General features: G+C 40.6%; 1 protein-coding gene across 13 annotated transcripts in view; it reads right to left on the bottom strand.

Annotated features, from left to right (window-relative positions):
- The window catches only part of LOC147115693 (eukaryotic translation initiation factor 4 gamma 1-like), a 123,602-nt gene that overhangs the window by 75,367 nt on the left and 25,760 nt on the right, over positions 1-22,475 (bottom strand). For 10 of the 13 annotated variants that reach the window (XM_085990161.1, XM_085990168.1, XM_085990160.1 and 7 more), the window contains 3 exons: positions 15,798-15,977; positions 14,160-14,253; positions 2,828-2,943 (listed from right to left, as the gene is read on the bottom strand). In XM_085990161.1, coding sequence (XP_085846287.1) covers positions 2,828-2,943; positions 14,160-14,253; positions 15,798-15,977 — 390 coding nt within the window. Of the gene's footprint in view, positions 1-2,827; positions 2,944-7,311; positions 7,405-14,159; positions 14,254-15,797; positions 15,978-22,176; positions 22,281-22,475 lie in introns of those variants that run through there. The other 3 variants (XM_085990171.1, XM_085990172.1, XM_085990173.1) reach the window with 3 other exon arrangements.

Raw genomic sequence — 22,475 nt, 5'->3', positions numbered from 1 at the left:
CACAGAAGTAGCATTTCTGGCCTTGGGACACTGCTGCGGTAGTTGGGCCGTTGCTGGGATGAGGCTGGGGTGGCACGGCGCTATGAGACGGTCCTACCGTGTCCCAGGCTGTCGTTCCCCGCAGCGTCCACGGTGCAGAGGAGTAGGCATCTATGCCCCGGTAGGCTGCGTCCAATGATAGTGCGAGTTCAGAGGCCTTGTTGAGGGCGAGGTCACTCTGCTCCAACAGTCGCTGTCGGGTGTAATTGGACCTGTGGCCCACTACAAAAGCGTCCCGGATAAGTTCCTCTGTGTACACGGTGACCTTTACATCCTTACAACCACAGGCCCGGCCAAGCACAGACAGTGCCTGAAGGTATTCCTCGGTCGATTCCCCAGGTTGTTGTTTACGACTCCCCAGGAGGTGCCTGGCGTACACCTTGTTCACTGGGCGCGTGTACTGGTCCTTGAGGAGCTTGAGAGCAGCCGTGTACGAGGTCGCGTCCTGGATGACCGAGTACGCTCGGTGGTTCACTTTGGAGGTCAGGACATCCAGTTTGTCCTCATCCGATTTGACCGTTGCAGCGGAGGCGATCAGGAATCTTTCAAAGCACCTAAGCCAGTGAGCAAACTTGGTGGATGCGTCCGCCTCCTGATGGTCTAAGTCCAGGCATGCTGGTGTGAGGATCTTCATTATTAAAAAATCTTGTTAATAAAATTGATGTGCTATCAATTACTCAAAAGACTGAGGTTAAGCAAGTAACTAACAGGCTTTTATTAACAAGAGAATGAAGGTGTGCCGAGTGGTCGACCAGTCCAGAATACAGAGGGACTGTGGAGCAGTCACCTTTATACCTGGACTCGTGGGAGGAGTCAGCCGAGGCATGTACAGACATGTACACAGTGGAATACAAACACCCACACAGGCAGGTATAACAGTGGTTTACCACAGTGTCAAGCTGTTAAGAGACAGTGCCTTAAATTTGATTCCCCCCTGTAGAGGATAGTATATTGCTTTTTATGTAGAGGACAAATGAGGGAAAAAAATAAAATTTTGTAACTGATAACATGTTTAATACTGTAAAGCTGATCTCATAACTCATGTACACTAAATATCCACATGGTCAGAACTGAAAAGCTATGTCGCTTTAATAAAAGGATACGATATGATGGAGGAATGGTTTAAACCATTTAGTTTCTAGTAAAACTAAATACCTCCAGCACAGTAGTCAGCATCTCAACCAAAAATGGATTAGAACTATCCACATTTAAATTCCAAAATTATTAAGCACATATCCACCCCCAACTACAAATGACCATAATCCAGGGTAAATGAAGAAACTCTCAGAGGTGTTGTCTTTCAGATGGGATATTAAGCTGAGGCCCGGTCTGAGGATTTCATGGCACTATTTAAAAAGTAGCGAGGAAGTTCTCCTCGTGTCGGACCAACATTAGTCCCTCATCCAAAACCACCAAAAACATATTAGCCCAGAATTTGCTGGGAAAATAAAAGTTAAACGTGCATGCCGTTATTAGTGTGTAAAAAAACCTAGCAATTTGTAGCAGAGATACGCCGTGAGTTCCAAATTGCTAGCCGATTTGCTCCTGCTCCACCGTTAACCTCGCCATCAACTTAACCATGAGTTTCAAGAAAATGCTGAATTTAGCTGTTAAAACAAATTAAACTCGCCAAAGTTAGTATTTAACGATGCAAGGACCCTTTTAATGACTAGATTTATATTCCTACAATGTTACTCAATCGCTCCTGCCCAGAAATGAAGTGAGAGTCTCACTCCTGCAGGTAGTAAATTGTTCCTAGGTTTTTTATTCCAAATATTATTTTACCCTTTTAAAAAAACTGATCTTACTTTTTCTTTGTCTCTTTTTGTCTCTCAATCCACTCTTTCCCTCTATTTCTCTTTCTGTATCTAATTTGACTCTAATTCACCATATTTCCTTCGCCGTCATTCCAGTTTCTTTTTCTATCCTTTAAATTAATTGGTTAAAGAGATAAACTGTTGGTTCCGATGTTCAGGAGGTCCCAGATGCCCCATTGACCGTACCACACCATCAACTTGCATTTCCAGCAAATTGAAGCACAAAGAATTTGAGCTAAAGGGTGAAGAAACAAATCTCCAATGGGGTACGTCGCAAGACGCTCCACTCCAGCAAATTCTGGGCAGTTAACTGATCAATTAGCGTGGAATCACGTGCACAATTAGCTGTCATGTTTGCCTACATAACAGTATTTTAAAAACAAATTCATTAGCTGTGAAGTTCTTTGGGAAGTCCCAAGGACATGAAAGATACTATATAAATACAAATTCTCTCTTCCTTCTTTTGGGGTGAGTAGAGCTGCTAGAAGTTAAGCTAGAAACAGCTATTAATTGATCTCAAAACATAGTATTATATCAAAATAAGCAAAATAAACAATTTAAAGCAGTATTGCTAGTGAAAATCTTCCTAAGTGTCTTAAGGTTTGTTTAAAAGCCTTTTTTGGGCTTAATTTAAAGGAATGAAGTGCCTTTAAGTAGCAAGACACAGTACCAGTGCTGGAGTGAGAAATTGTAAATTATATTCTTTTGTAAGGCAACAGACCACATTAGAGTTATTGCACAAGGACTTTCACATCAATCCTCAGTAGCAGACATGTTAGAATAAAACAGTAGCTAATTTAGAAGAAATGTACCAAAAATGGTAATTTCCATTAGAAGCATCTCACTGACAGCTAAGCTTGCAAACAACCGAGTTTTATGAGAATAATTCAACACAAGCACATTAAACTTTAATCATGGCAAGAATCTGTAAAAACCTACCAAAGGGAATGGCAGTTTAGCAGCAGACCTACCTGTTTACGTTCTCTTTTTGGAGGCATTTGTGGCTGCGCTGGGTTTATCATAACAGTGGCAGGTGCCACTGGCGCAGAATATGGTTGCACTCCCTGTGTTGCTGGATAATAGGTTCCTGAAGAGACAAAGTTTCAACAACTTTAAGGGCACATTGTCCGCCTGTTGCAAGGTTAACCTCTGATGGCTGCTTTTAAAAACTGTTACTTAAGGTGCATCATTACAACAAATTATAATTTTTAAATTTACATAAGTAACCAAATGAACGCAGAAACTTAAATCAATACAAATCTTCTCTTCACTCCTCAGCCGTTAAGTTACAGCAGCATCAGGGACACGAGTTATTCAGTGGTTTATACACAGACTACGATGAAAAATATTAGTCACTAACTCCCCATAACCCAACACTCCTCCCAAGAATATTCAAAAGTATATACATTTGGAAAAACCGATCTCATTGTTGTACGCCTCAATCTTTAAAAATACACTTGCCCAACTCCTCCCCTCCTCCTAAACCAAATAGAATCCAATCTCCATCCAGACTACAAGTGTCTTTTTCTTTGAACACTCATGTGTTCTCTGGAAGGCAATCACAGCACAAACAAGCTGTCCTAGTTCACTGCTACAGGTCCAGGGAAGCACTTCAGAAACCATGGTACTAACAGACATTTTTCAGTTATCATATTTTGAATCAACCATAGGAGACAAATTACGGGTAGATGGGCAATTAAGTTGTAACTTATAGCTTTTTAATAATTTTCTTCAGAGTTTCACACAAGTTTCCCCCTTATTAGTTTTTGTATTTTGATACTGAATTATTTATCTGCCTGCATCAATGCAGAGTTAATATAGACACATACAAACTTTTTACTATTTCCTTTCTTTTTTCAACTCACTAAGGCTTTGCTTGCTTGCTAGGGTACTATTCCACAGTTGTTGGGAACCCTCCAGTTCATCTAAAATGGCCATTATTCACATACCTGAGCTTTGATAGTGATGATCAATGACACACTATGCCGCAAAGTGCATCACAGAGAGACCTTACCCTACCCATACCAGACACACAGAAACATAGAAGATAGGAGCAGGAGTAGGCCATTCGGCCCCTCGAGCCTGCTCCGCCATTCAATGCAATCATGGCTGATCATCCAAATTCAGTACCCGGTCCCTGCTTTCTCCCCATACCCCTTGATCTCTTTAGCCTGAAGAAATATATCTAACTCCTTCTTGAATATATTTAATGAATTGGCCTCTACTGCCTTCTGTGGTAAAGAATTCCACAGGTTCACCACTCTCTGGGTGAAGAAATTCCTCCTCATTTCTGTCCTAAATGGCCTACCCCTTATCCTTAGACTGTGACCCCCTGGTTCTGGACTCCCCGATCATCGGGAACATCCTTCCAGCATCTAGTCTGTCTAGTCCTGTTAGAATTTTATAAGTTTCAATGAGATCCCCTCTCATTCTTCTAAACTCCAGCGAGTACAAGCCCAATCGATCCAATCTCTCCTCATAAGTCATTCCTGCCATCCCAGGTATCAGCCTGGTGAATCTTCGCTGCACTCCTTCCATGGCAAGAACATCCTTCCTCAGATAAGGCGACCAAAACTGCACACAATACTGAAGGTGTGGTCGCACCAAGGCCCTGTACAACTGCAGCAAGACATCCTTGTTCCTGTACTCAAACCCTCTCGCTACGAAGGCCAACATACCATTTGCCTTCTTAACCGCCTGCTGCACCTGCATGCTTACCTTCAGCGACTGGTGCACAAGGACACCCAGGTCTCGTTGCACTTCCCCTTCTCCCAATCTATTGCCATTCAGATAATAATCTGCCTTCCTGTTTTTGCTACCAAAATGGATAACCTCACATTTATCCATGTTATATTGCATCTGCCATGCTTCTGCCCAATCACCCAACCTGTCCCAATCATCCTGGAGTTTCTCGGCATCCTCCTCACAGCTTTGTGTCATCTGCAAACTTGGAGATATTACATCTAGTTCCCTTGTCTAGATCATTCATATATATTGTGAATAGCTGGGGTCCAAGGACCGATCCCTGCGGTACCCCACTAGTCACTGCCTGCCACTCAGAAAAAGACCCGTTTATTCCAACTCTTTGCTCTCTGTCTGCCAACCAGTTCTCTATCCAAGTCAATACCTTGCCCCCAATCCCATGTGCTTTAACTTTACACGCTAATCTCTTATGCGGGACCTTATCGAAAGCCTTCTGAAAGTCCAAATACACCACATCCACTGGTTCTCCCTTATCTATTTTACCAGTTACATCCTCAAAAAATTCCAGCAGATTAGTCAAGCACAATTTACCTTTTGTAAATCCATGTTGACTTTGCCCGATCCTGTCACTGTTTTCCAAGTGCTCTGCTATTACATCTTTTATAATGGACTCTAGCATTTTCCCCACTACCGATGTCAGGCTTACCGGTCTGTAATTCCCCGTTTTCTCTCTACCACCTTTTTTGAATAGTGGGGTAACATTAGCTACCCTCCAATCCATGGGTACTGTTCCAGATTCCATCGAATGTTGGAAGATGATCAGCAATGCATCTACTATTTCTAGGGCCACTTCCTTAAGTACCCTAGGATGTAGATGATCAGGCCCTGGGGATTTATCGGCCTTCAATCCCATCAATTTCCTTAACACCATTTCCCTACAAATACTGATTTCTTTCAGTTCCTCCTTTTCATCAGACCCTATGTTCCCCGACATCTCTGGGAGGTTATTTTTGTCCTCCTTTGTGAAGACAGAACCAAAATATATATTTAATTGGTCTGCCATTTCTTTGTTCCCCATTATAAATTCCCCTGATTCTGACTGCAAGGGACCTACGCTTGACTTCACCAATCTTTTTCTCTTCACATATCTATAAAAGCTTTTACAGTCAGTTTTTATGTTCCCTGCAAGCTCACTCTCATATTCTATTTTCCTCTTCTTAATTAATCCCTTTGTCCTCCTTTGTTGAATCCTAAACTGCTCCCAATCCTCAGGTTTACTGCTTTTTCTGGCCAATTTATATGTCCTCTCCTTGGATCTTATGCTATCCCTAATTTCCCTTGTTAGCCACGGTTGAGTCACCTTTTTTGTTTTATTTTTATGCCAAACTGGGATGAACAAATTCTGTAGTTCATCCATTTGAATGTTTGCCATTGCCTATCCACCGTCAACCCTTTGAGTAACATTCCCCAATCAATCCTACCCAACGCGCACCTCAGACTATCGCAGTTTCCTTTATTTAAATTCAGGACCCTAGTCTCCGAGTCAACAACTTCATTCTCCATCTTAATGAAGAATTCTATCATATTATGATCAACTAAATGGCGATTAGGATTGAGAAACCTTGACCATTTTCATCACCCTAACTCAGGATACGAAGTCTGCAGCACTCTTACTGGCTGACCATTTAACTCCGCACAGACCAGGGACAAAATCCAGGCCTTCATGATCTGCATGCCTCAGATACTTGGTGAATAAGATAATTGAGTCATCCTAGGAGGGCTTGCGCTAACCTCTTGCTAACTTAGTTTTTACATCTGAACACACTGATGGCCTGATTTTGATCCATTACAAACATTAACAAAAAGGTTCTGCATAAAGCCAGAAAAAAAAAGACTGAATGGAGTAGATCAGCCTCAAATCGTAATATACTGTTCATTTGAAGTGCAATTATCAAAGTATATATGTGAAAGTGCACGAGATTTTAAAAAGTTGGCTAATCTCAAAGTCCAAAAAAAGTCATATACATATGTATATACATGGAAATCGTAAATCTCAAGACAAGGGTACCTAAACATGGATCATAAAAATAAATTAAGAGTCCAATTCAAATAGGTGCCCCATCTCAAAAAAAGTTCAGACAAATGAAGTGTAAAAGTCAAATTAAATGATCAGAAACTTTTAATTATATTTCTAAAAAGTCAAAATTATTGCAGCAAATGTGTGCCTGAATTACATTTGGCAGACATTTGTAGTTACAAATAAAGTGATATTTACACTTTTACGCCTGTGAAAACGAATCCCTTAAGCTCAAACTTCTAATGCCCGTACTCATTTTGTCCATTATACAAGTACAAAATGTGAAGCAAACAACAGCAAATGCAGTCACAGAAACCAAGTTAGCCATACCTACCAATCACTTACACAGGTCCAGTAAAATTTTCAAACAAGAAATCCTTAGTGTGAAACACAAACTACAAGTTAAAAGTAACTTATGCCTCATAAAACCTAAACAGTTAAAACTTCACTACAAATCAGCCACAATCAAGTAGAAGACATTATTGGCACTTGCAAACCACCTTAACATTAAAAGAACAAATATGAGAACTGAACATGGGCTCCTCCTACTTGTAAACATTTCAACATGAAATATTAAATGCGCACTCTACTACAAGGATAGCGCTTGAACAAAAATTCAAACAGCATTGTAAGCTGTTTAATGTTAAACACAAATTCAACAATTCATTAACCTACCTTGCATAAAATGTACAACAATTATTTTCCCTTCCACTTACTTTTATTTTTAAAACTGTCTAGCGGCTGTTGAAACATGGAATAAAAATCTTGTACTCAGATGACTGCATTGTTGACTCCAAAGAGCACAGGCTATATATAGATATACATCAACAGCAAGAACAGCCAAGAAATAAAAACAAGTTCAACATTTCAGACTATCTAATTTAGCATTAACACTTGCTGAAAAATGAGTTCATCTCAGGCAAGTGCACTTAGATCCATTAGTTTTCTTCAATTCAATGTGGAAAGCATTTGTGAAGTATAAAGTCTAAAATCACTTCAAAAGGCCCCGTTAAAGTTTAACTAAACTCTAGCAGTGTACAAATCAAGCAGCAAAAACAAAGAAAATGTGCTAGATAGGGAACAAATATGGTCAGCATTTTGTATACAATGTCCATCCAGCATGTGAAACTACTATTGCACTTCTGCTCAATAGGATTTTAAACTAAAAGCTGTAGTGTGCACTTCCAGTACACTGACAAATACACTCCAAATTTTCTGTTTAAGAACACATTGCAGAATTTAAAACAATTGATGAAATTTCCAGAGACACAAAAGGTTCAAGGAAAAAAGTACCCACCCAAATGTGTCAATTCAGAAAACATCGGTCTCCAAAAAAATAAGATTTTACAATCTTCATCTGCAACACCCTGAAATTTGAATTCATTTTACAGAACAGATGTCCAGGGGTAACATTGCCAGCTTTATGGCTGGAGATCAACTGTTGGGATTTAAGTTAATGTTCAAAAATAATTAACAATGTTATTTTCCCATCACTGCATTGTAACTCAGGTTTACAAAATCTTAATGATTTCAATCATTTTGACAACCAATTCTGTTCAGAGGCTTTCAGAACTCTGCTGTGTGATCTGTTAATTACATGTTTAAATTTTTGCTATGATTCCAATTGAAGGTTTTGCTGCTTTTCCCATTCGTAGAGGGAAAGGACAGTCCCAAGTTGATGCTTCATTGCAGGGATGTATTTTTCATCCCAAAAACAAAAACCAGGAACTCACTGCACATGCAACCAAACAAGTCTACACCGCAACACATGAAAATCTTCCACCACAAAGCAACAAACATTTTTCTTTCCTTTTTCCACTTTGCTCTCCTCGCCCTGAAGGGGTTCACTAATATTGGGCTATCGTTCTACAAGCCCAAGCATCCCTCTGGCACTCACTCAAGTGGACATTCATAGAAACTTACAGCACAGGAGGTCATTCGGCCCATCATGCCGGCCCTTTGAAAGAGCAGTCGTGCTCAGTCCCACACCCCCACTTTTTGTCCGTAACCCTGTAAGTTGCTCATCCTCAAGTACCTGTCCAACTCTTATTTATAGAATCAGCTTCCAGGTCTTTCAGGTAGAGCAATCCAGATCCCGACATCTCTGAAAAGATTTCTCATCTCCCCTCTAGATTTTTATCCAATGATTTTGAATCCATGACCTCTAGTTATTGACCCACTCGCCAGAGGGATTTTTTAGTTTACTATTTACTCTATCAAAACCCCTCATCATCTTAAAAACCTCTTACCCTTCTCTGTTCCAACGAGAACAGTCCTAACCTCTCCTCATAACTGAAATCCCTCATCCCTGGTAGCATCCTGGTAAACCGCCTCTGCACCCTTTCTAATGCCTTTGCATCTTCCCTGAAACGTGGTACCTAGAATTGTCCACAATACTCCAGCCGAGGTTGAACCAGTGACTTTTAAAGTTCTAGCATGATCACTTTGTTTCTTGCTGTGTAAGCCTCGATAGCGAGAGTTGAATGGCTATTTAACTTTAGGAAGCTTACAACCCAACCCAGTCTCTCAAACACTTTTCTGCATGTGTTGCTAGATAGCAATCAGAAGCAGTGGGCTTGACCAATGTCCTCCCCCAGCCTTGGGACACAGAGACCAATGATGCACCCTTACTGCTGCCGTGAGATCATGTGACTTGGGACCGATATTAGACTGGAGACCTTTTTTTTTGTCTATTACCACAACCCACACAGGCCCATTCATTAAGGATCTCACTTAGCCCACTTTTTAAGGAAGCCATCAAGTTATTTTAAAAGTAACGTACGTACGAAACTGTCACGTATGAATGGGGATGACTTAAACATACATAAACACATGAAATGGTTTTTAATGTATAAGAGCGATAACATTTTATTTTTCTATTTAAAAAAAAAATCTTATGCTGGTAAAAAACACGCCTTATGCCTGCTTTTACCAGGCATAAGAATTCCACGGCCTTTCAGCGGGCAGAGGTTGGGCAAATAGCGCAACACTCCACCCGCGGAGGCCCTTTCCCCGGGAATGTGGAGGATCGGTCAAGAAGATTCTTGACAGATCGCAAGTGTCGGGTTTTAGTGCATGCACTTCGCATGCCTAAACCCGGCACTTGCGCGGCCCCTACGGGAGAGGGTCGCAAAATACGGCCCATTATTTTCACTAAAAACAAGACATTTACACAATCAACCGTCTGTTTTGCAATACATGAACTAAAATGTGCTTACTGGACACTAGCTACCAGTACAAAAAGATTTTAAAAACAAAAGTTACACATTATTTCCTTTCTCCACCTCATGAATGAAGTGTTGTTCTGAAGCAATTACAAACTGTGGATCATCTTTAAACCAATTGCTTTCCAATTCACAAAGAAAATCAATAATCCTAAACAATGGTCACTTATTTCCAGGATAGCTAGTAGCTCACGAGGCTACTATTGTTACCATTTGAAAACAATGCTGCATGGTCTTTTCAGCCACCAGTACAACTTCAACAGCATCTAGCAAATTATAGAAATCATGTATTTGTTTCAAAACTTCTGCAGTGCCAATTGATTTAATAACAAGAGCAAACAGTTGAGAGAGCATAATCCATTATATCCAATTGTCACAAGGCATTATCAATAGAAATGACAACTGGCAACCAAGATTTAGATCTACAAAAGTAGTTGGCTTTTTAATACCATAGGTGCAGCTATACAAGTTCTGGTTTATATTCCTCAGTACCAGAGTTGGAACTATTTTTCATTAACATGCATGCTTGCTTCCCCAACCCATTCAACATAGTTACCCTAGTGCTGCTTAACTCAACTGGCTATTTTTTCTTCGTTAGCCCCTCCCATTCTTGTGTGTGCACTGTGTCTCCCCGCTCCTTTAAAGGAGCTCCCAATGCAAATAATGGGTTAATCTCTACAATCAAACTGATCTCTAATAGATTAGCAACAATGATACTGTATCACCAGGTATTTTATATCATATAGATGAACCCCCAAAAAATCATGCTTAAAGTATTAAAATAGGTGCATGGTATCAGAACACTGGTGAGTTCTGGAAAATAAACCATTTAATATTCAGATAATGCAACAGTAGTGAATTGGGGGCACTTGATGTATGGCAACACTCCCAGACCAAAGTTTATTTGCTACAATTCAAAACTACATGCACATCTAAAAATACGTTCAAATGCCACAATGTCAGTTAAACTAGTATACAGTAAAGTTTAAGAACATAAGAACTAGGAGCAGGAGTAGGCCAATCGGCCCCTCGAGCCTGCTCCGCCATTTGATAAGATCATGGCTGATCTGATCCTAACCGCCAATCCACTATCACAGAACCATCTCCTGAATCTAACAGAATTAGACACATGAAATAGGAGCAGGATCAGGCTACACGGCCCCTGGGCCCGCTCCGCTACCCACAGGGCCATGTCCGATCCGAACCTAGACTCATGTCCAAATTCCTGCCCGTTCCCCGTAACCCTTAATTCCCTTTACTTCTAGGAAACTGTCTATTTCGGTTTTAAATTTATGTCATGATGTAGCTTCTACAGCTTTTTGGGGCAGCATATTCCATGGACCTACCACCCTCTGAGTGAAGTAGTTCCTCCTCATCTCAGTTTTGAAAGAGCAGCCCCTTATTCTAAGACTATGCCCCCTAGTGCTAGTTTCACCCATCATCGGGAACATCCTCCCCGCATCCACCCGATCCAACCCCTTCACAATCTTGTATGTTTCAATAAGATTGCCTCTCATTCTTCTGAACGCCAATGAGTAGAGTCCCAATTTACTCAACCTCTCCTCATATGTCCATCCCCTCATCCCCGGGATTAACCGAGTGAACCTTCTTTGTACTGACTCGAAAGCAATGTTAACTTAAAGTCTCTCTTTAAAGTCTCTCTTTACCATCTACATTCCGAACTATTTCAAGAATTCTAAACATTTGGACGATCAAAATTCAAAGTTCAGTCAAACCAGAAATTAAGCCTGCACCCAATTTCAAAATTTGAACCACAATGGTTTGGTAACATATGCACTGTTTATTAAGCAGTGTGGTTTTTAAATCAACTAAAAACAGCATCAATAAAAATAACTTCAAAATATTCACTTTAATTACAAAATGGTGTAATTAAAATAAAATTTTGTGCAACTAAAATCAAGCAATTAGTGGAAGTATGCAATACCAAAACAATTACTATATAAGGGAAAGTAACCATGGCTTGCCGATCTAAACTTGAATACCCAACCTATTACAGTATTAGAGCATGGTCGGTATGCAGAGCATAGCTCGCCAGAACAAACCATTAATAAATTAACTTGCTGTAAACAGCCAATTCCTTCCTTAACTTTATTACTTAAATTGTCATACTCTACAAGGGAATGCATTTAGCTGGCTACAGACGATTCTTAGCTGGTTTACAAGTACTCAAAGTGAACTTACAATTGTGCATCTTATTTTTTACTAAAAAAAGAGACTATAAAATGAGGAACCCGAGATTTGTCACGCCAACAATGCTAGAATTTTCTATTGAAGCTTGTATTGAAATATGCTACCTTTTATTAAGAAAAGTCATGACACCGCTAACTTGTGTACTCCTCACACTCAAATGGCACAATATGAAATTTAGCTATTCATATATAGATTAGTGGGGCAAGCAACCAATAGGACTCCAAGCAGCTGCTTGTATTACAGTAGACCAGGAAAGTATACCAAACTGGTTTGATGGATACAAAAAGCCTTGCAATTTTAACTTTCTCCACTTAGGCAAGCTTTTTAAACTTGTGCTCAGCGCATCATCCTGACAGCAAGAACAAGGAGGAACTCACCATGTTATGAAATTAAACACAAATCTGTGCTCTGCCATTCCATGGCACAGTACACTGGTACACCACTCTCTTGCCTACCCCAACAAAAGATGTTTTTAATTTATTTTTTAATACAAATTTTCTATTTTGTACAATTGTAGGCATTAGCCCAAATAGCAATCCTAATTTTCATACCCTGTTTGATACATCTTTACCTTTGCAAAACAGTTACACCATTATGACAAACCACATGACACTAAATGTTATCTGGCATTGAACCATTTAAGCTTAGCCTCAAACCAGCATTTCTGCATTTACTAGTAGAAAAGCAAAAAAGCCACTAACTCATTTTTGCATCAATATTGCAATCTCAACATAGAAATCTGGCAAGAGGCACTTATTGTAAACATACAAGTTGCTGGACTCTAGCAGAATGTATTGTCCCAAGCCTGTGATGAGATTTCAAAATGAACCCCAACAAAGTATTCTCCTTCTGATGCATTTAAATGAAGAGTTCTAGCAATATAAATCCAGCACTAGGTTATAGTACAAGAACTATCAATTCAAAGTGGTGTTAGGCAAACCACAAGAATACAATAGAATGTGGAGGATGGGGCCAAGGAAGATTATTGGGGTTTATTCTTCTGACCAGTCAGTATTTGATATACTGTAGAAAGTGACACTATCCCACTCTTCTGTACTGAAAATCTCTCTTTGAGCAGTTACATAAAATGGAATTGTGTCTTTGCTTATGAAAAACATTAACTCAGTAACAGCACTGAATTCTCAAGTTAGGTACTGGCTAGCTGAATGTAAATTAAGCTACCCTTTGGCTTTGGAGAGGGTACAGAAGAGATTTACTAGAATGGTTCCAGGGATGGGGGGTTAGTTACGTGAATAGATTGGAGAAGCTGGGGTTGCTTCTTAAAGCAGAGACCAAAAGGAGATTTGATAGGTGTTTAAAATCATGAAGAGTTTAGATAGAGTAAATAAAGAAACTGTTTCCAATGGCTGAAGGGTCAATAACCAGAGGGCACAGATTTAAGGTGATTGGCAAAAGAACCAGAGGGGACATGAGGAAAAACCTTTTTACACGAGTGGTTAGGATTTGGAATGCAGTAGAATGCGGAGGATGGGGTGGTGTATACAGATTCAATAGTAATCTTCAAAAGGGAATTGGATAAATACTTGGAGAAAAAACTGCAGATATACAGGGAAAGAAAGGGAGTGGGACTAACTGGCTTGCTCTTCGAACGAGCCAACGTAGACTCGATGGGCCAAATGGCCTCCTCCTGCGCTGTACTACTCTATGATTCACCAAAACATGCCTCAACACCATATTTTGACCACACTATACACATCTGTGGCCCCCATGGCTTAATATGCCATTTGAGCTGAATTATTGGCAGTTTTATGCTATGGATACATGTCCATTAGGAAGAGAGTTGACTGGCCAAACATACATTTACCACCTGCCATCAGTCTGGGCTCGATTTGAATCCTGGTAGCAAAGGTAAAATGGCAACATGTTTTCTACACCACCTGGTCCCCAAAATACAATGTTTGTAACTGGTACATTTCAACAGGTAGGGTTTTTTTGTTTGAAGTTAAACTTCATGACAATGTAGAAGTTACCACACATCTTCCCAATTTTTCTCTAATTCATACAATGCCTACTACAACCAGGGAGCAGCGTATTACTGTAAATCCTAATTGAGTGTTAAAATCTTACCATAAGAGTAATCCCCAGGATTTGGGTTTGAATAAAATCCAGTTCCAGGTGGAACAGGATACTGCTGAGTTGGCTGTACGAATGAAGAACGAAACTGTAAAACAAAGACAAATTTCACTTTCTTTCACGTTGCTTTTATAGTCGAAAGTTAAGTGTATCCTAGAAGATTAACTTCTATGTCAACTGTAAATTAACATACTATGTGACATTTTTTGTTCACAATAACTTACTGTTTAGTGCTCTGCACCAATACATATTGGTTATTAATCTATACATTGCAAATGAATATATCTGATTCCATTGTATATACCTGTGCAGCAGGAAGCTACATTATACTAAGCAAATCTCACCACAGATTTTCAATATGAACAGAAGGTGGGGAATTAGAAAATAAAAAGATCCAAAAAGCCAGTGAGTAATGTACCATGCTCATACCAGCTGGCTCATGACCACTTCATTGCTTTAAAAACAGTAATTAATTGAAGTTAATGAAGTAACTGATTTCTGTGATGTTCTATAGCAAGATAAACCTCAAGTAAAACATCTGACCTAAGTAAGGTGGCAGCATGGTTAGAAGAATAGCTGCTTTCTATCATTTAGAGGATCAGTAGCAAACACTTGTTTTTTTAAGATCGATAAAATGTAGCTAGGAGTGTCCCGTGGATCGGTATTGGGACCTTATTCTCCATTTACTCAAATTATCTGGACACGGGCACAGAGGGAATATGAAGCCTTACAAATATCAAATTAGAGGCATAGCAAACTTTGAGGAAGAATGCAGCAGGCTATAGGAAGGGAACAACAGAGCTGGGGAATGTGTAGATAACTGCCGAATACAATGTGGATAAGTATGTAGTACAGTTTGAGGGAAAACTAAAGAAATTACACTATAAATGCCAGCATCCTTAAATGGAGTAGAGCAACCAAGAGAGCTCAAGATGTAGATACACAGTGCATCGAAAGGAATGCAGGTAGAAGAAGCTACAAGAGAAAATTGGATTATGGGTTTTATACAGAGATATTTAATACAAAAATCAAGGTAGCAGTGCTGAATCAGTGCAACGCATTGATTAGGCCACAACTGGAATATCAGGTATAGTTTTGAGAAATGCAGGATTGGTACCATGTGTAAAGGGGTACAGTTAGAAAGAATTATTCACACAATGATTCATTAGGAAACAAATTGCTTTATCACAAGTGACTCCTAAAGCCAAGTTAATTGTGAAATCTGAGAAAATTAAACATAATGAGAATATTGAAAGAAATTAAGAAAAGGCCACCGTAGGAATATCATGCAGTTTTGAACACCACATTAATGGGATTAGTTTGGATTGCTCCAGTGGGGGGAAACTTGCATCTGCACGATGAATGAAATGGCCTCCATCTGTATCTTTAGCTCCAAAAGTGACTGCCCAGGATTGATAAATGAATGCAGTTCTTGCTGCAACATTATACATGAAATGTTGTGTTGTGTGTTATCTTAACAGCACAGGGAGTCAAGCCTAATACTGTATGTTGCAACTTTGGTTTCCAACACGATGTTAATTACTTCGCAGCTTAAAAAGTGTTTCTGAAAAACTAGCAGTATCTGAAAATAAACTAGAAAATTAACAATGCCCATGTATAAAAGGTTCTTGCCTGGCCTGGAACATAATAAGGTCCTGATGACTGATATGCAGGTATCTGTTGTGTCATCATCATAATAGTCTGTGAACCAGGTGGGTAGACATGGGTAGCAGAGGCCACGGGTCGAGTCGTTGCACTACTCTGAACCCTGGAAGCACTATTCTGTTGCTGGGCTCGGTTTGGGTAGTATTGCTACAGAGAAGAGAAAGAAAATCACAATACAAACACAAGCCACAAACACATCATGCAGTATTCAGATTAAAACCAACACTAGAAATATTCAGCTCGAATCAAACATTTTAGTCACCTGTCAATTTTTTTGTCCTGTATATCTGCCATTAGACAAAATTAAATCTGAATACAACTTACACAAAACTGGATGCAATTTTACACCAATAAATTTAACTGCAAGGGATAAACTAAAATGCAGGTCTAGAAATGCTAAGATGTCTAAGAATACTCATTCTCAGTTACATAAGTCATGTATAGAAATGGAAGGGTTCTGACAAACTTTCTATGGAATCAACTGCACTTGGCGAAATCATTAGTAATAAGGGCCAAGGGTTTCCACTTTGGGCACAATCGACGATCCAGGCGACAATGGCACTAGTTTTAAGACTTTTTTTTTGCTCATTCCGCTCAAACTGGGGGGCATGAACAGTTCTGTGGGTGAGGAAGGCTTCTAGTGCCATGTTTTTTTAAATTAGATCAAAGACCGCAGAAACTCAATTTGTGCTGGGTAGAATTTGCTCTTGAAGTTCCTCGATCTTTTGCGTTGGGTTGATCAATTTCAGGCGAATTGCGCTGAAACAATCAGCGCAACCTAGCGGAAATTCCTGCCCAATATCTTTAAAGGGAACCAAATGGCCACAGGATCATTAAGTATTCAGAGATTTAAGCAGCATTCTCCAAAACTGCCACAGTACTAGAATGGAAATTATGCACTGCAAAATTTAGAATGCACATGCAAAGAAAACGAAAACCAAGCTATGACTTGGGTGTATTGTTTAATGCCGTCCATTCCTCTTAATTCAAAGTTGTTTAATTCAAATTACTGGATAATTTTTTTTCTTACCAAAAAAAAAGTGGCTGAATTATTGGGAGCAAACTGAAATATCCACTCCTTCATCTTTATACTCTGGAAAGCTAACTGTCTCACGATGTCTCCCCCAGCCACACAATTCATTTTGTGATTTGGGGGGGAGGGGGGGGATTCCCTGAGCAACTAAATGAGCTATTGAAATTATTTCATACATTAATTATGCTGAGATACAGTAGCTTGAATGTACATGCACTAGAGAGAGAAACTTCACTAGTAGTGTTTCTACTGGTTACTTTAGATCTAAATATATATGCAAGAATGTCTGCCTCAAATAGGAATCAAACAAAACCAAAGAGGACAAAAACTATTCACTGCTACCTACCCAGCAACAAAGTACATCCGTTCCCTATTATTCAACGAGAAATGACCAAATATTAAGCAAAGATAAGGAGCCCTCGCTGACATTCTCATTCAAGCTGTTCAAATGGCGAGTACTGGATTTATCATCAAGAATATGACGTTATACAAGATGCATGTACTCTGAATTGTTGCAACCGAAGCAAGCTGTGCAAAGCATTGCACCAAAAAAAGTGATTTATTTTCCATAATTTACTACTGTAGTGTTCATTTTAGCCCAGTCAAGGAAATCCTATTAAAGCACACAGAGCCCCATCAAAAGAGACTTATAAAATCTTCATCACCAGGTTATACATGCTGTTGAACTGGTAATAAGCCTCACTTTATAAGTGCAGAACCGTACAAAAGATGATTGACCTATGTATTTTACCACTGCAGAACAAATGCACATAAATAGACAAACAGCTTAGAGATAGCCTTCCAAGAGTCAGCAGATAACTCTTCAAATGAATAAATTGTTACAGAACCTGGATGTTTCTCTGGTATGCAAAGCATATTTCTAGCATTTTCAAATGAAACCATACCCCAGCAAAGAATGATCACCAAGGGGAGGGATGAAAAAAATCTATGCATCACATTTTATAAATGTACAGCATGTTGAGGCAGGGGATGGGAGGAAATTGTTGTAGAAACAGTTTAGTACTTAAGTAGCAAGAGATTAGTAGGAATTAGATGAAGACATGCATTTCCATTCATTGAAATTCTAGTTGTAGTATGGAGTCCTGCAAGATATAGGTGATCTATTTTTTGAAAATGATCCTTTTCTGTCCCAAGACTGAACATTCCTAACGACCTTGATTAACCATCCTCTCATACTACAGGAAACTCTCGATTTACCGGCACCTAAATAACCGGAAATCTCTTAACCAGCAAAATTCAGGAGTAGGTTCAGGTAAGTTTTACTTCATATTAGTGGCCGTTCCTGGACCTGTGGCCGTGTAACCAGGGTTCCTGCACCTGTTATTATGCAACAGGGACGCTTGGTCTGTGGCCGGGGTTCCTGCACCTGTTGCTATGCAACAGGGACGCTTGGTCTGTGGCCGGGGTTCTTGCACCTGTTGCTATGCAACAGGGACACGTACAGGGCTCGCGTACCTTTTACTATACCTCTCTGTAATTCGGACTTTTTTTTTTTTATCCGGGACCAGCGTGGTGCCGGTTCATCAAAGAGTTTCCTGTACTTTGTCACAACATAAGAGTGCACTCGTAACTACCAAATGTCAAAAGGATCTTAAGCGAAAATTGTCAGAGGAAGGTAAAACCAGAATTGGCAACTGAAACTGTTCTACAAAACTACTTTTGGCTTCCAGAGATTCCATCACATCAACAGTATGGAGGACTACCACAAACCTGACAGTGGGTGTTGATAAACTATTGGATTGAAGCTGGAGTGTATTTAGAATTCATTAGCACAACTCAATTTATTAATCAAGCAGCACACTCCAATTCAACATATGAACTTCCAGTATAATTTTGCTTCAAGTTACTGTATCAAGGTGCCAGGTTAGCATGCATGTTAATATTTTTTCCACAGCTGCTGGGTATTAGAAAATATTTCTAAGATTACTTTCCCAACAGCAAGACCTGTGCATCACAAGTATACCAAGATTCAGTACTACAAATAGAACTTCCAACTTCTACTCAAATCTTCTAGGACAACAGTTGCATGCCTAAATTTATTTCAGACAAGTTCTACTACATCATGGCTTGAGATTTCAGGAGACATGCTGTTTGTACAAAGATAAAAATACACATATTCCAGGAAGTTCCAGTCACCTTTTAATTATGCCTTTGCCTCAGTGTTCAAAAACTGTTTCTCACCAACGAGAAATTCCATCCTCATCATTCACTCACTAAGAAAAGCACAATTTTCACAGATAATGGCCTAGAAATTCACTGGCCTTAGCGCCACTTTTGAGGCGCTAGAGGGCCTAGCGCCGAAGTTATGGCCAGTTTAGAAATTGACAGGGGCCCTAAATCGGCGTTAGGCCGGTAGCGCTGCGCCGGCACCGATGACGTCATCGGTGTGCGCAGCGTCCCGGTTGCCATGGTAACCCGCCCGAACTCGGAAATTGAGTTGCGGCCGCCTCGCCCGTGGCAGCCGCAAGCAACGTTCTGGCAGAGGTGCCTTACAGAACTTTGCGCCGGCGCATTAAAGGCCCCGCGGCGGCCGGCCGCTTTCCCGCCGGCCGCCTGGCCGCAGCTCCCTCCCCGGACTCCCCCCCCCCCCCCCCCCCGGGAACAGAAGCAAGCCCGGCACTTGTCCGAGGTGCCGGGCTCATTTTTAAAAAGATTATCGCGGGCCGCGGCCGGGTGCAGGCAGCTCCTCCTTAACGGAAGGATGAGGCCTGCACTTCCCGAGCCTGCCGCACCGCAGCGGGCGCCGCAGCGCCGGAATAGCGCCGCAATGCGGCGCCAGTTTTGAGGCGCTGAGACCCCTCAGTAGTGCCAGCAGCCGTTTGGGCGCGGCGCTACTGAATTTTTGGCGCGCGCAGGGGGACTTAGCGCCGGCACTAACTTCCGGCGCTAAAGCCCTCGCTGCGCCAAAACCGAATTTCTAGGCCAATGTCTCTCTTAATCACCTGACAGTGCTTACTATGCTCAAAACAAAGCAAGCTGCTTTGCCTTCTTGTTGACTCAATCTTCAATTTTCTCAAATGCAGCTCACCATGTAGCAGTGCATAAAAGACACTGCCCACCACACTTCAAAAGTTACTCAGTAAAAAATCTTTGTTGACAATTTGCTCTTACGCCAGTTTGACAATGATTAATGCTACACACGTGCACCCACAAAAAATCAATTAAGCGTTACGATTTTACTGTTTTCAATTCACAATTCTAGACCTCAATTTTGTTAATGAATTCAAAATTCTAAAGACACATACTTGAAATCACCATTTATAAGAACTAATATATTTCACTAAAAATGCATCCAATGACAAAAAAATGTACACACTTAAAGTTGGGGGCAAAATCTTTATACTTTTTCTCACTACAAATGCCCAAAGCAAGCTTGTTTCAGGCTCTTTGAATAAGGATATGTGGCTAACGTATATACTCGCATACAGGGTGCGCAATGGACAAGACAACTCTTATCCCAAAAGCAAAGTACTGCGGATGCTGGAAGTCTGAAATAAAAACAGAAAATGCTGGGAATACTCAGTGGGTCAGGCAGCATCTGCCGAGAGAGAAACAGAGTTAACGTTTCAGATCAATGACCTTTTGTCATCGACCTGAAACATTAACTCTGCTTCGCTCTCCATAAATGGTGCCTGACCCGCTGAATATTTCCAGCATTTTCTGTTTTTATTACAACTCTTGTACTTCTGTCCGTCCCCCCAAAATATTCAACCTGATAAATCCTAAGCGTTTTATAATTCTCCTATTCTTTAAAACTTTAAACTTTCTAACAGCTGGCATCCACAAACACACTTTCTCTGCCGGTTTTCATTTTATTCACATCAACAGTCACTGGCAAATACTACTTGCCTGTCCAACACTAATGTTTATCAGTATCTCTTCCTGCCAACATAAGCCCTGGCTCTCTCTGCTGATTTAAAATCTTTTCTATCCCGATCAATCTGGGCTGCTTCAGATTTTAAATCTGCTGCAGGCTCTTGGGCTTCAGTCAGGATCAGGAGGTAGATTTTCCAGAGAGGCACCCAGCAAAAGCTAATAGGGACATGGTATATCCAACTGCACAAGCACTGGGCACTGAGGCCCAGCAAACCAGTGGAAACATCGAGTCCAACAGCAGTAAGCATCTTATGTCAAATGATGTCTGGGATTTGAACCCATTATTTTCTATCTATTCTTCAACTGTCCACTTGGTTTAGTTGGAAGCACAAGGTACAGGAAACTTTCTGGTATCCGGCACTGACGGAACGAGTTGGTGCCGTCCCATCAAAACTGCCGTATAAACCAGCGCCAATGTTAAAACAAACCCTGTTGCTTAGCAACAGCTTCAAAACAGTCGGCCGCAGCTTAAAAGCATCTCTGTAGCTAAGCAACAGCTTCAGCTAGACCTTGCAGAGGCTGACTGGGGGGAAAAAAAAAAGCAACAAGAAGTTAAAAAAACTTATAGGAAACGGCTCCTGAATTTTGCCGGTAGATAGAGCTTTCCGGACATTTAACCTCCGGTTAAACGAAAGTTTCCTGTACTAGATTCAAGCGCCACTCCAAAACTTCAGCACATAATCTACACTGACACTCTAGGAGATCAACACCGAATGACTGCTGCATAAGAGGTGCCATGCTTCAGATGGGTAATTTGTTGGTTCAAATGGACAGTCAAAGGTCTCAAGGCACAATTCAAACAAAAACAGAGTTTTGCCAGGGTTCTGGCCTACTTTCCTGCCTCAACTATCAACAGATTAACTGATCATCCACCTCACTGCTTTGTTGGTGTTCTTAACGGTGCAGAAATGCCTGCTGTATTGCCTACATAATCACTGAAGTTGAAAATAATTTGTGGTGAAGCACTTTAGGATATTTGGGCGATGCATTTATGTAGCACCTCATCGCAAGTCTTCATTTGCAAGGCGCCAGAGAAAGGAAGCATCAGTTAATAGGAATGCACTCTACTGTTCCAGCACTTTTGTTATTTAAATAGGACTTCTCCAAACATTAATCCATACTCTCCCTAACTTTTAAATCCAAGATAATTCAGCTGGATAGCTAGAGAAAAAGCAGATTTTAAATCAGCAAGAGCCAGGACAGAACTTGGGAGGAAGAAGTGCCAATTACATTTTGCACTGTTGGAGGATCAGAGTGCATTTCCACACTCAGCTACTCCAGTAGTGCCGTTATATTTAAAAAGGACATTTCCTCCTGACTCCCTACTTCAGTCGAAGCACCAACTGCTGATTTTAAATTTGTAGACTGCCCGGCAAGATCGATGAAAAGGAGTCAGCAGCAGGAGCCAGGACTCACGTTGAGAGGGTGAGTTGCCATTTAAGTATCATCTCAATGGAGGGCTGAACAACAGCTGGCAGCAATGCGCTCATATGGTGGTGCTGCTGCTGGATCCATCTTTCTAGAAATTGCTCTGCGAGGAAGAAATCTGAATGAGGGCATCACCCAAGTACGACTTTTATCCCTAAAGTCCTGCCAACACACCGCCCACCACCCACACTTCTCAGCAGGAATATATACATCTCATCTTAAATGCAAGTATATACAGTATGTGAAGGGAGAGGGAATTGAAATCCAGACATGCACTGAAAGCCATA

Source organism: Somniosus microcephalus, chromosome 6, assembly GCF_052327205.1.
Source record: "Somniosus microcephalus isolate GS21.2 chromosome 6, FLI_Smic_1.0, whole genome shotgun sequence".
Lineage (NCBI taxonomy): Eukaryota > Metazoa > Chordata > Chondrichthyes > Squaliformes > Somniosidae > Somniosus > Somniosus microcephalus.
The sequence above is the reverse complement of the archived record's forward strand: the minus strand, read 5'-3'. Positions and strand labels throughout refer to the sequence as shown.